The sequence below is a fragment of the Meriones unguiculatus genome, chromosome 3 (genome assembly GCF_030254825.1).
Source record: "Meriones unguiculatus strain TT.TT164.6M chromosome 3, Bangor_MerUng_6.1, whole genome shotgun sequence".
NCBI lineage: Eukaryota > Metazoa > Chordata > Mammalia > Rodentia > Muridae > Meriones > Meriones unguiculatus.
The window spans coordinates 20,977,452-20,991,436 of record NC_083351.1 but is presented as its reverse complement, the minus strand read 5'-3'; the positions used below and the strand labels follow the sequence as shown (position 1 = coordinate 20,991,436).

The window sequence follows — 13,985 nt, the reverse complement described above, 5'->3', positions numbered from 1 at the left end:
TGGACCTCCCACTTCTCCGGGACCTTCGGGGAGCCATCTTCCTCTTCCCCCAGACAGCCAGACTTCTGCAAATAAGGCATATGGCCGCAGGATGGAATATTGGCCGGGGAAGTGGTTGACTTGCAAAATTGATGGACAAGGGTCGAGGTACCAGAGGCTTCTGTTAGGTTCCATGGCCATTTGCCCAGCCTCTTCCCTGCCCTCCCTCACCAGCTTCCTGGGACTGAGGTGGACCCATCTGTATTTTTCCCCCCTCCCACCTGGGACTGGGCTCCTGGGGTTGGAGTCTAGACAGACAAGAGCATCCTACTGAGACCAGAGGCAGCTTTGACAAGGGGCTAAAGGTTCCCATAGCAACAGCATCCCCCTCAGCTGGCAGCCACCCGATAAATAAATAATTAGGGTTTGGGGGTGGGAACGAAGGGCCGGGGGAGGGGCAGCCAGGCAGACTATGTCTTCACTCTGGAGAGGAGATTGGGATTGGAGAGGGTTAGTCAGGCTTGAAGTAGTCTGAGAAGAGAGGGTTGGAACGGCCAGGTGAGAGAAAAGATGGGTGGTGAAAATGGTCAGATGGGAGATTTGTTTCTGTTAGTGACCCCTAGACGTGTGGAGATGAGAGAGCAGGAAGGATGCTTGAGTCAGTACTGAGGTTTCTAGCTCTGGCATCCATGGAGTGGACACCGGAAATGGACCGGGTCCAGCAGGTTAAGTTTACAGTGAATCCTGGACGTGGTGGCCAAGGTTGGTAAACCCAGCACTCTGAGGGAGGCTGAGGCAGGAGGATCTCAAATGCCGGGACAGCCTGGGCTCCATAGCAACACTCTGTGCCCAAAAACAAAAGCAAAAACAGAATTGCTTTCAGAGAAGGGGCAAGCCCTGAGAGACATGGGCAGCAGTGAAGGCAGTGAGTGAGTTAGCCTCGGGGCAGCATGGGATCCAAAGACTGTCAGCCCCTGTTGGAGAGGGGGACCCTTAGGAGCATGGGAGTAGGAAGGAGAAACAGATTCCCTGAAGAAGCTGCTGGGAAGGTGCAGTGTGTGAGGACAGGGTGGGGTATGGGTGGTGGTCAGGAGGCAACATATGACCCCGTAGGCTCAAGATGGAAAAGACAGGGTTTGGAAGCCAGGGTGACTTGTCCTTATCGGTGGTCATTCTGGGACTTATCTTCTGTGGCTGGGCTCCTGTGTGGCTTTGGTGACATTTGTATATTTGGAGCCGGGTAGAGGGGGCTGTGTGAGTCGTCCCAGGGACCTGCCTCCTGATTTCCATAGGAAAGTTCTCAGAAGGCTGTTTCCCTGGCTAGGAGGCTTAACCACATTAGAAACACCCTCTGCTAGGCTTGCTGGCGCACACCTTTAGTCCCAGCACTCGGGAGGCAGAGGCAGGTGGATCTCTGTGAGTTTGAGACCAGCCTGGTCTACAGAGTAAGTTCTGGGACTCCAAGAAGAAGAAGAAACACCTTCGTTTTAACCCGAGGTGTGGGGATGTGGGCCACTTCGCAGCAGCTGACTATGATTTGCCTCGTGCTCTAGCAGGGGCATGACTTTGCCAGCTGCACATAGTTTCTGCGATTGTGTGATGTATATAAGTGCTAGGACCCCAAGAGGTGTGGTTGGTGGTTATTCGGGGAGGAGGGGGTTGTTTGCAAGTTTGTTAGTAGTCATGCTCAAAGAAGAAACAAGAAATTAGATTCAGGGATCTCTCTCCCCCCTCGATCCTTCTTTCCTATCTAGTGATGGGGTGGAATGAGGCAGAGGAAGGAGATAAAAGGTGGGGAAAAAGAAGAACCTACAAAGTAGCAAAAATCTACATGGTAGAAGGAGAGAAATGACTCCTGCAAGTTGTCCTCTGATTTACACATGATCATGCTCACGCACACACACACACGCACACATACACACATGCACGCACCCTTCTTTTTTTTATGGAACACTTCACAAATTTGCATGTTTTCCTTGTGAAGGGGCCATGCTAATCCTCTCTGTGTTTGTTCCAATTTAACATATATGCTGCCAAAGCGAGCACCAAATATCTCCTTAAAAAGACAAAGAGTGGAGTGAGGAAGAGGAGAAGCCTAGAGAATTCTTTCCCCTAGGTCAGCCAACCACCCGAGTCGGGGCTGGATTGTGCAGCCCACTGAGGCCCAGCAGGGCAGGTGACCCGTCCAAAGTTCCCCCAGCAGACGGAGGCACATGCCCCACTCCACCTGTGCCCCTTGACTCCCGAGCCAGTGCCCACTGGGTAACATGGTATTTTGGTACCTAGATAAGACAGACTGCAGAGAAAGATCTGTTCTGCCACCTGCCTGCTGTGTGACCTTGGGCAAGTCATTTGTCCTCTCTGACCTGTATGTTCTCTTCCCTCAAGATGACGCAATGATCCCAGGTCTGCCTTTCTGCCAAGGCATGTGCAGAGAGAGATGCAACTGGGGGGCCTCTGACCATCTGCAGAGCCCTGTGAGGATTGTCACCAGCAGGAAGCAGATGGGAAGGTGCCAGGCTTGGGCCTGGCACTACCAGGCTCCCCTCATGTCCTGCCCAAGCCTGCAGCTTCTTTGGTCTCTGCCCAAGCTGTGCCATCTGTGTGGTGGCATCATCCTGTATCTTCCTGATGCCCTGACAGGAAGAAACCCTGGGATCTCTCATTTTACCCAAATCCTCCCATCCCCATTCCTGAGCAGACCCTCTGCTCCACTGGGATGTTGTTGCTGGTTTTTTGTTTTTGTTTTCCAGTGCTGGGCTGGGGATCAAACCCAAAGTCTAGGCCAGTGTTCTACCACTGAGCACTATTCCAAGTCCCATTTAAACAATGATTACATGTATTTATTTGGGGGAAACACATGTGCGGATCAGAGGACAAACTGTGGGAGTCTGTTCTCTCACCTTCTGGGTCCTGGGGATCAACCTCGGGTCACCAGGACAGGTACCTCTGTCTTCTGAGATGTCTTTCCCCCACTCCATGTCGGTCTGATTGTTTTGAGAGATGGTCTTACTGGGTTACTTAGGAAGGGCTTCCCGGCAGGAAGGAGAGGGTAGGACCCCCAGCTCAGATTCTCACCCACTACCCCAAAGTCATGACCAGGCTTAGAAGCCGTGGCTTCCTCCTTGCGTCACCCATCCCTTTGTGGCTGAGGGAGTGGCTGGCTTGGGCTCAGTGTGCCCTCATCGTCATCAGTGTGTGGCATCTAGACTGAGTCTCTGCTTCCAGCCGGCCAGCAGTTGCCTCAGCCTGTCTCTTCCACAGGTGGCTGCACTTCAGCGGCAGATCTTCGATTTCCTGGGCTACCAGTGGGCTCCCATCCTGGCCAACTTTCTGCATATCATGGCTGTCATCCTGGGCATCTTTGGCACTGTGCAGTACCGGTCCCGGTATCTCATCCTGGTATGTCCTTTTCCCTGCCCCTGCCTCTCCAGCCACAACTGTTTTCTACCCATAAGCCCAAGGGGCCACAAATATCCAAACCTCGAAAGTATGCACTCACAGCGGACCACCGGTGTGGTGTGTTTTCATTAGAGAGTCTTCCCAGGGGATAATGTAAACGTAAGCAAGATAGGTCAGCTGCCCGGGGTGGGCCGAGCACACACTCAGTTCTGCTTGTGTGTCGCACCCTTACACAGCCCCGCCGCCTGTGATTTGCAGGGAAGAAAGGCAGAGCCAGGCCTGGAGTCCTCGGGCTCCCACACTGTCACCATCCTGCCTCCGTAGGCTGTGGGCTCTGGGACTGAAGAAGGGATCCTCCAGCTAGGTTCCCCAGGGAGGCAAGGAAGGATCAGGAAGTCCTGGTGTCTCTCCCTACTCCCTGACTGTGGACACGGCCTGCCGGGCGTGGCGATACGTAACTGTAATCCCAGAACCTGGGAGACAGGGGCAGTGTCATGGTGGGTTCAAAGGATAGCCTGGGCTACACAGTGAGACCCTATCCCTATATTTAAAAAGAAAAAAGAAAGCAACAACAGCGACGTGGCCAGCAGCCAGCGGCTGTGGCTTTCTCTCCATCACTAATGGCCTTCTAGACGCCTGGTCCCAGGACATCCTCAGCCTGCTGCTGCCCCCTGCTGGTCTTTGGTGCCTCTCCAGGTTGCCATGGAAAGGGAAAAGGCTTTCTGGTAGATGAACCTGAATCCACACTTGACACACCTGCAGGAGCATGGACACTCCGAGCCATGCTGCCAACAGCCCAGTCACGCTCATTCTAGGTCATCTCTCAACTCTGAAAGGCCCAGCTCCACCGCACTAGTTCTGCCGCCGGCTGCCCTTGCCTGCTGAGCCACCTGGTTTTTAAAATTTTACTTTTTTCAATTTACTTTTAATTATGGGGGGGGGGTATACACGAGTGCAGAGGAGGTCAGAAAAGGGCACTGGATCCCCTGGACCTGAAGTTACAAGTAGTTGTGAGCCAGCCTGCACTTGTGTAGAGCTGGGAACAAAAATTTCATCTTTACTGCTGAACCATCTCTCCAGCCCTGATTTGTATTTGGAGCGGGGAGGGGGGGAGGGAAGATGGGGTTGAGATAAGGTTTCTCTGTGTAGCCCTGGCTGTCCTGGGACTCAATCTGTAGACCAGGTTGGCCTCAAACTCAAGAGATCTGTCTGCCTCTGCCTGGAATGCTGGGATTACAGGCGTGTGTGTACCAGCACAGGCCAGCCCTGTGTCCTGGCTGTGTGATCCAGAGCCTCTCAGCCTACCCTAGGGCAGGAGGGGAGAAGACACATGTGCCTGCTCTGCAGGGCTGTGAAGGATGGCTGTGGACTTGTAATCTCCACTGCAAAGATCCCCCTCACCCTTGAGGTCTGTCCCCAATGACTGTTCCATCCCCTCCTGACCCCCGCTCCCCTGACCTCACCTCTGCTTTCCACAGTATGCAGCCTGGCTGGTGCTCTGGGTGGGTTGGAATGCCTTCATCATCTGCTTCTACCTGGAAGTTGGACAGCTCTCCCAGGTAAGCCACAGGCCCGGTGGTGTGCACAGCCCGAACTCTGTGGCCCCCGCTGAGGGCTGGAACACAGTCTCTTCCACACACCTTTCTCCCTCTGCACATTCCAATAATCTGTGAAGCCCCCTGGACCTCCATCTTTTGTTTCTGACATCTCCTTGTGCTTCTTAAAGACAGTGATGGGACTGATGAGGCTAAAGAGCAATCACTGTGAAGATGAGCCGAGGGCTCTGCTGACTGCGGGCTCAGTGAAAACCAAAGGTGTATGTTGGCCCCATGATAGGAGCTCAGAGGAGGGAGGCGAAGATGTCATACACGCGCATCTTATTGCTTAGACAGGGAGACGTGGTGGGTCCGGGGCTGATCGATATTTTTCGGAAAGGAAAGAGACTGGCATTAGTTCAGGGAACACTGAACAAACTGTGAACGTGGAGAAGAGCCGGGGAAAGCATGGGCGTGTAGCTGGAAGAGGAGCAAGCCCAGAGAGACACAACCTCTATTTTTAGATACAAAGGAGGCCAGATATGTGAATAAGAGCTTTGCCTTTTTGGTTTGACCCTGCTCCACTTAAGTCCCTGCTGTAATGTTGCCCAGCAGCTTGACACTGGGCAAATGGCCTATTCTCTCTAAACTTCAGCTTGCTCTTTCTTTAGACTCCTTTATTATTTATCTTTTGGGCATGGGTGTGTGGTAGTTACTCTTTTACTGCTGTGATAAAATACCACGACCGAGGAGGCAACTTATAAAAGAAAGTGTTTAATTTGGGTTTCAGAAGATTAGAGTCCATGATGGCAGAGCAAGGCGCTTGGCAGTAGAAGCAGCTGATAGCTCAAGTCTTGATCATGATCCCAAGGGGAAGAGAGGGATCACTGAGCTTTTAGAACCTCAAAGCCTGCCCCCGGAGACACACTCCTCCAATAAGACCACACCTTCTTGTTTCTTTGTTTGGGACAGGGTTTCTCTGTGTAGCCCTGGCTGTCCTAGAACTTGCTTTGTAGACCAGGCTGGCCTCTAACTCAGGGATCCACCTGCCTCTGCCTCCGGAGAACTGGGATTAAAGGCGTGTCCCATCACCACCCTTAAAATTCTTCTCAAACAGCCCCACCGACTGGGGACCAAGTATTCAAACATATGAGCCTCTGGGAACCACTCTCATTCAAATCACGACAGGGTGCTTTTGTCTGTGTGTGTGTGTGTGTGTGTAGTGCTGGCAGAGACCAGAAGAGGTTGAACCTAAGGAGCTGGACACTTGGGAGTTGCCGTGTGAGTGCTGGAAATGGAACCCTGACCCTGGTCCTCTAGAAAGGCAGCCAGTGTTCTTCACTGCTGAAACATCTCTCCAGTCCCACCTGTCTCTATCTCTCTCGTAGACAGGATCTCTTACAGCCTGGACTGACCTCAAACACCCTGTAGCTAAGGATGACTGAACTCCTGATCTTCCCAGGTGCTGGGGTTATGGTCACACACCACTACCTGTGGTGCTGAGAAGTGAACCCCAAGTTTTCTGTGTACCAAATAAACACTCAGCCAGGTGTGGTGGTCCACTCCTGCACTCCCGGCATGATGGGAGTCAGAGGCAGGAGGAGTTCTTCAAGTTTGAGATCAGCCTGGTCTATAAAGCAAGCCCAGGGCAACCAAGACTACACAGAGAAACCCTGTCTAGAAAAACAGAACAGAACAAAACAAAACACTCTCCCAACTGAAGGACATCCCCAGTCCCGTTTCCTCCTCCAAACCATTCTGGAGAGATGGTTCAGTTGGTCAGACGCAAGCAAGAAGCCCTGAGTTCAAATCCCCAGCACCCACATAAAGCCTTCAATACTGGGGGTGTGGGGAGGCAGAGAAAGAGACTTCCATAGGGTTTTCAGGCCAACCAGTCTAACCACATTTGGGAACTCCAGCTTCAGTGAGAGACCCTGCCTCAAAAAAAGTAAGGTGGGGCCAGAAAGAGAGCTCAGTGGGTCAGAATGCGGGCTTTGCAAGCCTGGTGACCCCACCTCAGTCCCAGATCCTGCAGTGGAAAGAAGAAAGAGAGCCAACTGCCAAAAGTTGTATTCAGACCTCTGGACATGTTCTGTGACACCTGTGCACACACAAGGATGCAAATGTGCAAACACATGCACATACATACACACTCCACCACCACCAACAACAACAATTAAACTTAAAAGAAAAAGGTGGGAGGGCAATTGATGAAGCCACCCAGTGGTTGGATTCTGGCCTCAACATGCACACATATGCGTGTGTACACGCACGCACACACACATACACATACACACACACAGAGCAAAGTAGAAGCTGGGCATGGGGGGACACCCCTTTATGCCAGCACTGGGAGGCAGAAACAGGCAGATCTCTAAGTTCAAAGCCATCCTGGTCTACAGAGCAAGTTCCAGGATGGCCAGGGCTACACGGAGGGGTGGGGGTGGGAAGGTAGAGAGCATAGCATCCCCCTGTGGTCACACCGGAGATGACGCTTCATCACAGGCCAGTGTGTTTGCTACCTGGTCAGCGTGGTGAGTCTCGGTCTGACTGACTAGGAGTGAAGGCGTCTCTGGGCACAGGGCTGCACACCCTCTCTGTCTGACAAATGGGAGAGTAACCCAGGAGAGGAGAGATTTGTCTAGAGTCAATGGAAACCCACTGAGTTGCATGGGAGGTTGAGGATTTCACCAATGCATGGGGAAATTCAGAGGCTCCTGTACAGGCTCAGCGCACACCCATCATCTACCGCCACCTGCTGGCTGTGTGTGGACTTGCAGGTGTAGTCATTTCCTTCACAAATCAGGCTCAAGAGCGGGCTGTGAGAGTCCAGGCAATAGTGGGGGCCTGGGGAGTCTCCTCCTATCTCTCCCACCACTCAGTATCCCAGGCCCCTCTGCCCCCCAGGACCGGGACTTCATCATGACCTTCAACACATCCCTGCATCGCTCATGGTGGATGGAGAATGGGCCAGGCTGCCTGGTGACGCCTGTCCTGAATTCCCGCCTGGCCCTGGAGGACCACCACGTCATCTCTGTCACTGGCTGCTTGCTTGATTATCCTTACATAGAAGCCCTCAGCAGTGCGCTGCAGATCTTCCTAGCTGTGAGTCCTGTTCATCACCCACTGCCATATTCCCAGAAGCGCAGGTCCCAACCCTTTCCACTCTTTTTTTTTTCTCCCCCCTTGGTTTTGTTTGTTTTCGAGATAGGGTTTCTCTGTGTATCCTTGCCTGTCCTGGTCTCGATTTGTAGAGCAGGCTGGCCTCAAACTCACAGAAATCCTCCTGCCTCTGCCTCTCCGAGTGCCACTGCCCGGCTCTCATCCCACTCATTATCCCTAGTAAAGAGAGGACAGGCTCTATGAAGTGACCTATACCTACAATTCCAGCATTCAGGAGGCAGAGGCAAGGGGATCAGGATTGGAGGTCAGCCTAGATTGCATAGTGAGTTCCAGACCCTGTGCTGAAAAGAAAAGAAAGATGAAACTATGTATTCTAGCCTCCCCCCCTGTTCCTGCCTGGACTTCCCCCTTCCTCCTTCCACCCCCCCCCCCCAAGAAGGGCATGGGCAGGTTTCCTGAATGGGATGAGTCACCAGGCCAAATCCTGCCGGGCTTGAATATCTAATATGCCCCCGAGACCTTGGACAAGTCATTTGCTCTTTGTAAGCTCCCTTTCTGTTTGCATAGGAAGGAAGTACTAACCCTACAGAGCTGTGCAGGGGTGGTGCGCGCCTCTAATCCCAGCGCTCAGGAGGCAAGGGCAGGCAGATCAGGGAGCTAGCCTGGTCTACAGGCTGAGTTCCAGGACAGGAGGGACTACAGTTGAAACAGAGAGAGAGAGAGAGAGAGAGAGAGAGAGAGAGAGAGAGAGGAAGGAAGGAAGGAAGGAAGGAAGGAAGGAAGGAAGGAAGAAGGAAGAAAGAGGCTCCAAATAGGGGTCACAGCCAGGCATGGTGGTGTACACCCATAACCCCTGCACATGGAAGGCCCCAGAGCTCAAGGCCAGCCTGGGCTACTTGAGACCAGCCCTGGCCTAGGCACTTTCCCTGTCCTAGGGGCTTTACTCAGGCAGGGCTACATAATCCTTTCACCCTACAGTCTAATGCCTCAACCTGGGCCCAGCAGAGAACACCGGGCCACAAAGAGGTGATAATGCTGCTCTGAAGTCACAGCCACAGCCTTTCTGGTTTGTTTTGTTTGTTTGTTTCCAGGCAGGGTTTCTCTGGGTAGCCTGAGCTGTCCTGGGTCTCCCTTTGTAGAAGAGGCAGGCTGCGAACTTCCAGAGATCCACCTGCCTCTGCCTCCCGGGTGCTGGGATTACAGGCGTGCGCCACCGTGGCCGGGTGCACAGTCTTTTATCTTAAGTGTTTGCTTTGTGCAGGGTGTTGAGTCAGGTGGGTAGAGGGGACGGGGACAGCTCCTCTTTCTTTTCCTGACTGCCATCTCCCCTCCCAGCTGTTCGGCTTCGTGTTTGCCTGCTACGTGAGCAAAGTGTTCCTGGAGGAGGAGGACAGCTGTGAGTGCGTCTCCCCCGGGGAGGTGGGGCAGGCCCCGTCTTTTCAGCACCGTGGACAGGGCTTCCTCGTCTCCAAGGAGCCCAGGGTCACTCGGCTTCTTTCTAAGGAAAGAAGAGACGCCAGGGGTAGATGGAGTCTGGGTGACCACCCAGAACTCAGAATGGGTCCAAGTGCCCATTCCACGGCCCCAGAACGGCCTTTCCCCGCCCCCGCCCCTCCCCCCCCCGTGCTGAATCTAACCTTATGGAAGGGCTTAGAGCCTTAGGGCCTTCCAGCTGCTGCGGGTGGGGGTAGGGTACAACACTTGACCCTCCCCTCTCCCTTAAGTCCACGACCTGGGCGTGGCCTTTCCCGGCCCCACCCAACCCCTTCCCAGGCCTGGCTACCCAGGAATGGGTTCCTGTCCAGGGTTCTTCACCTTCAGGACTCACCCTTTCCCTTCCGCAGTTGACTTCATCGGTGGCTTTGACTCCTATGGGTACCAGGCGCCGCAGAAGACGTCGCATTTACAGCTGCAGCCTCTGTACACGTAGGTTCCTGGCGGGGCTCAGGGGCTAGGTGTGGCTGGAGGGACCGGGTCTTTAGTGTTGGTGGAGAGAAGGGCACGGAGAAGGCATGGGCATCCGGGTCTCTCTGCCCTCCGGCTCGCAGGCCTGCGGATACACCCCTAGCCCGCCTTTGTTTCCCGCAGGTCGGGGTAGCTTCTGCCCCGCACCCACCCGCGTACAACGCCCTGGGCAGTTGGAGAGAGAAGCAGCGTTGTCCAGCAGCTCAGAGCACGATGGACAGGCGTGCCCCCTGGCGGCGCATGGGCTGACTGCAGCTTGTGCCGCCTCCTCGGTCTGCAGCCCCTGGAGCGAACGCCTCCGACTCAGACTTGAACTTGGACTTGACCTGACTCTAGCAGCGGACTTCAGAGCTGGGGCAGGATGGGGTAGGGGGGAGGGGGAATCGCTGGGTTTGTATTTTTTTTAATCTCAGCCTCGGTATGTGCCGGGGTCTTCCTCTTTCTTCAGCTTTACTCCTTACCTAGAATCTCGCCCTCAGTCCGGACAGCAAGACAGACGTACTCACCCCATCTCAGCCCTCATTCAAACGCCCTGGGGAAAGATACTGTGAAGTAGAAGCAGGAGTCCTGGGCTGCAGCTGCAGCGCCATCACTGTCATCCTGGGTGACATCTGGCAGGGCCTTTGCTCTCTCCGGGCCTCAGTTTCCCCACCTCAAGTAAAGCAGATGATGCTTTTAGCATTCTCGTTTGACTCTCGGCCCCCTGGGTTACAGAGCAGCTGTGGAAACTAAGGCCCAGAGATGTGAGGTGACGAGCCTGAAGCCACACAGTAAGGCTTTACAGCAGAGCGAGGCCTTGAATCCTGTGCGCTCTAGGGTCTCCAACCCAGTAGCTTGGACATTTCTGCACACTCACACGCCGCCGCCGCCACTCACCAGCTCCACTCTTAAAGCAATATACCGGTGTGTCCTCTTGTCGGGAACCAGACAGACAAGAGCCCAAAGCCTTGAGTTCAGGCTGACCCACAGGAAGCCTTTGTGGACTCAGCCTGCCCGTCTCCGGCAGACCTTTGAACCTCGTCCTCCAGGAAAGCAGGACCACCACTCCTTTACCAGGTCCCTAAGCCTGGGTCCCTATCCCACAATTCCCCACCCCCAAGCAATCCCACTAACCCTCAATTCCTCTACCTACGGCACCGTTGTGGTCTCAGAGGAGGAAAGGATAGTGTCTAGAAGAAAGCCCATGAGTGCTAAAGGATGGGGTGAGTGACCACAGTCAGGAGAGCTGGCACCCCACCCTTCTTAAGTACAAGCAGAGGGGAGCACTCTTCTTCATTGACTCTCCGCAGAGGGCCTAGGGACCCCATGTCCTCAGTACTGCCCGGTGAGTTATGTACAGTGAGAGAAGACATCAGTGCCAACCCCCCAAGCTGAAGCAGCCGTGGATTAGGAAGGCAGCTAGGAAGTAGAGGGGCCTGAGAGCTTGGGCCGTGGAGACAGTTCACACCACACAGGTGACCAGATCCCTGCCCGTTCTCCACCCTCGGGCTTTCCTGAGCTAGGATGGCGAGCACCCTCCTCTCTTCTGTCCCATATGCCACACAGAACAGCCAGGTCCAGGGGCTCCGCTGGCCATCACAGGTCCCTGGATGGTGGACCTAACCAGAGGGGAATGATTTTCCTCTCGGCCAGGCTGCCCCTTGCCACTGGGCCACTGCCCACCAGCTGCAGGCACTTCTCCCGTCCCTTCCCCGGGCCTCTTTCTACCCCAGAGTTTAGCCACCAGTGCTTTGAAGCCTTTTGGTTTTATAAACTGGGTTTTGCAGGGGGACTGGGTTTGCTTCTCAATGAGACCTTGTGGGCTGGCACCTCCCTGGTATCCATGCAGGTGGGTTGATTAAAAAAGAAAGAAAAAAAAAGATATTTTCTTCCCTGTGTGCCTGTCCTGCCCTCTTGGTCAGAAAGGTCTCCAAAGGGAAAAACTCCCGGGGTGGGGGAGGAAGAGCAAAGTGAGGTGGTCATTTCACTTTTAAAATATATGCATACATTTATCTTTCTTTGTTTGAGACAGGGTCTAGCTGTGTAGCCCTGCCTGGTCCAGAGCTCATCATGTAGATCAGGGTGGCCTTGAACTCGTAGAAATCGACTTGCTTCTGCCTCTGATGTGCTGGGATTAAAGGTGTGCACCTCTGCAGCTTCCCCTCCTCTTGAAAATATAAGGAGCCAGGTACAGTGGGGAATGCTGTTAGTCGCAGCACTCAGGGAGGCAGAGGCCAGCCTGGTCTATAAAGGCCGGGGCAGCCAAGGGCTACACAGAGAAACCCTATCTTGAAAAAAAAAAAACCCGAATATTTTATATATATAAAATTTGTGTTGGGGGCACCTGTGCCATGGTGTTCATTGAAGGTCAGAGGTCAGAGGTCACTTTATGAAGTTTGTTCTCTCCGTCCCCCTTATTTTTTTTTTTCTTTTACTATATTTGTGTGGCGGTTGGGGGATGGGAGGGTAGGGCTTGAGTGCACATGCCAGAGAGTACTTGTGAAGTCACAGAGCCATTTGCTGGAATCAGTTCTCTTCCGGGTGGGCATCAAACTCTGCTTTGCCTTTGTTATCTACCTCTGAGGCCCTGCCTTGTGCCTTCGACTGCCTCTGTGGCTTTGGGCAAGCCACTGTCTCTTCCTTCCTCAAAACAGCTCCGTAGTGGTGGTGTAAACCTCTAATCCCAGCACCTGGGAGGCAGGTGCAGGTCACTTGTGAGTTTGAGGCCAGCCTGGTCTACAGATCCAGTTCCAGAACAGCCAGGGCTACACAGAGGAACCCTGTCTCAAGAGAGAGATGGGGAGAGAAGGACGGAAGAACTGCAAACTGCTCTCTGTTCTGTTTTTGTTTTCTCCGTAAGTGCACATTCTGATGGCATTTTCGGGTCTCTTTTGCATCTTGGCTCTTCCCCCCATCTTGACAGCTGAGTTCCTGGCTTTGAATGAGCTGTGTCTTAGTTACTGTTCTATTGCTGGGAAGAGACAGCATGACCACAGCAACTTATTAGAGAAAGCATTTAATTGGGAGCTTGCTTACAGATTCAGAGGGTGAGATCATGGCCATCAAAGCAGGGAGCATGGCAGCAGGCAGGCTGGCAAGCAGGCAGGGCACTGGCATAACAGTTGAGAGCTCACCTCTGATCTATAAGTTGTCAGGGAGAGAGAGTAAAATGACCCCATGTGGACTTTTTTTTAATGTATAGTGTTCTGCCCTGCCTGCACTTGTGCCTGCAGGCCAGAAGAGGGCGGCAGATCCCATTAGCTGAAGGTTGCAAACCACCATGGGAATAGAACTCAGGACCTTTGGAAGAACAGCCAGCTGAGCCATCTCTCCAAGCCCCCTACTGTGGGCTTTTGAAACCCCATAAGCCCACCCCTAGTGACACACCTCCTCCAACAAGAAGACCACACCTCCCAATCCTTCCTAAACAGTCCCGCCAAAGGCGGGGAATCAAACATTCAGACAAATGAGCCTGGGTGGCCGTTCTCATTCAGACCACCGCAAGCTGGCAGACGGTGCTTCCCACCTGCCTCCCCTTGGCAGGCCAGCTCCGTCCTTACACGGGGGACCCAGACCCGCCTGCTTGTCACGCTAGTCACCATCGTGCTGGTGGCCCTCGTGTTTGTGCATAAGGAGTTGTCATCGTTTATCAATATCTCCAGCTCAGGTTAGCATCCTGTGGACAGCACACTGCTTCACACTTCCTACGCCCTTGTGGGGTGGGGGTGGGGGAGGGCGGGAAGACTGGTGAGCTAGCTCAGTGAATAAACCTGACGTTCGTTTTATCCCCAGGCCCCACATGGCGGGAGGAGAGAGCCGACTCCTGCAAATTGGCCTCTGAGCTCTGCAAGCACACTGCGACACACACAACATATGTAGGCTGTAACACTTAAAAAAAAAAAAAAGAACGGGGGCATGGTAGTGCCCCACTCTTAATCCCAGCACTCAGGAAGACAGGCAGGTGGATGGCTACGAGTTCGAGGCCAGACTGGTCTACAAAGC

At 53.7% G+C, this 13,985-nt stretch overlaps 1 protein-coding gene and 1 non-coding gene across 2 annotated transcripts in view; one reads left to right on the top strand and one right to left on the bottom strand.

Moving 5' to 3' along the window:
* Nucleotides 1-11,164, top strand: part of Nkain1 (sodium/potassium transporting ATPase interacting 1) — a 41,006-nt gene extending 29,842 nt beyond the window's left edge. Inside the window, exons 2-7 of the mRNA XM_021636493.2 lie at nucleotides 3,244-3,381; nucleotides 4,860-4,940; nucleotides 7,824-8,021; nucleotides 9,375-9,435; nucleotides 9,884-9,965; nucleotides 10,128-11,164. Of these exons, the coding sequence (XP_021492168.1) occupies nucleotides 3,244-3,381; nucleotides 4,860-4,940; nucleotides 7,824-8,021; nucleotides 9,375-9,435; nucleotides 9,884-9,965; nucleotides 10,128-10,137 (570 nt within the window). The 3' untranslated portion in view covers nucleotides 10,138-11,164. The remainder of the gene's footprint in view (nucleotides 1-3,243; nucleotides 3,382-4,859; nucleotides 4,941-7,823; nucleotides 8,022-9,374; nucleotides 9,436-9,883; nucleotides 9,966-10,127) is intronic.
* Nucleotides 1,919-2,025, bottom strand: LOC132653264 (U6 spliceosomal RNA). Its single transcript, XR_009591045.1, has one exon. It is a non-coding gene; the product is annotated as a U6 spliceosomal RNA (small nuclear RNA).
* Nucleotides 11,165-13,985: the final 2,821 nt, after the last annotated feature.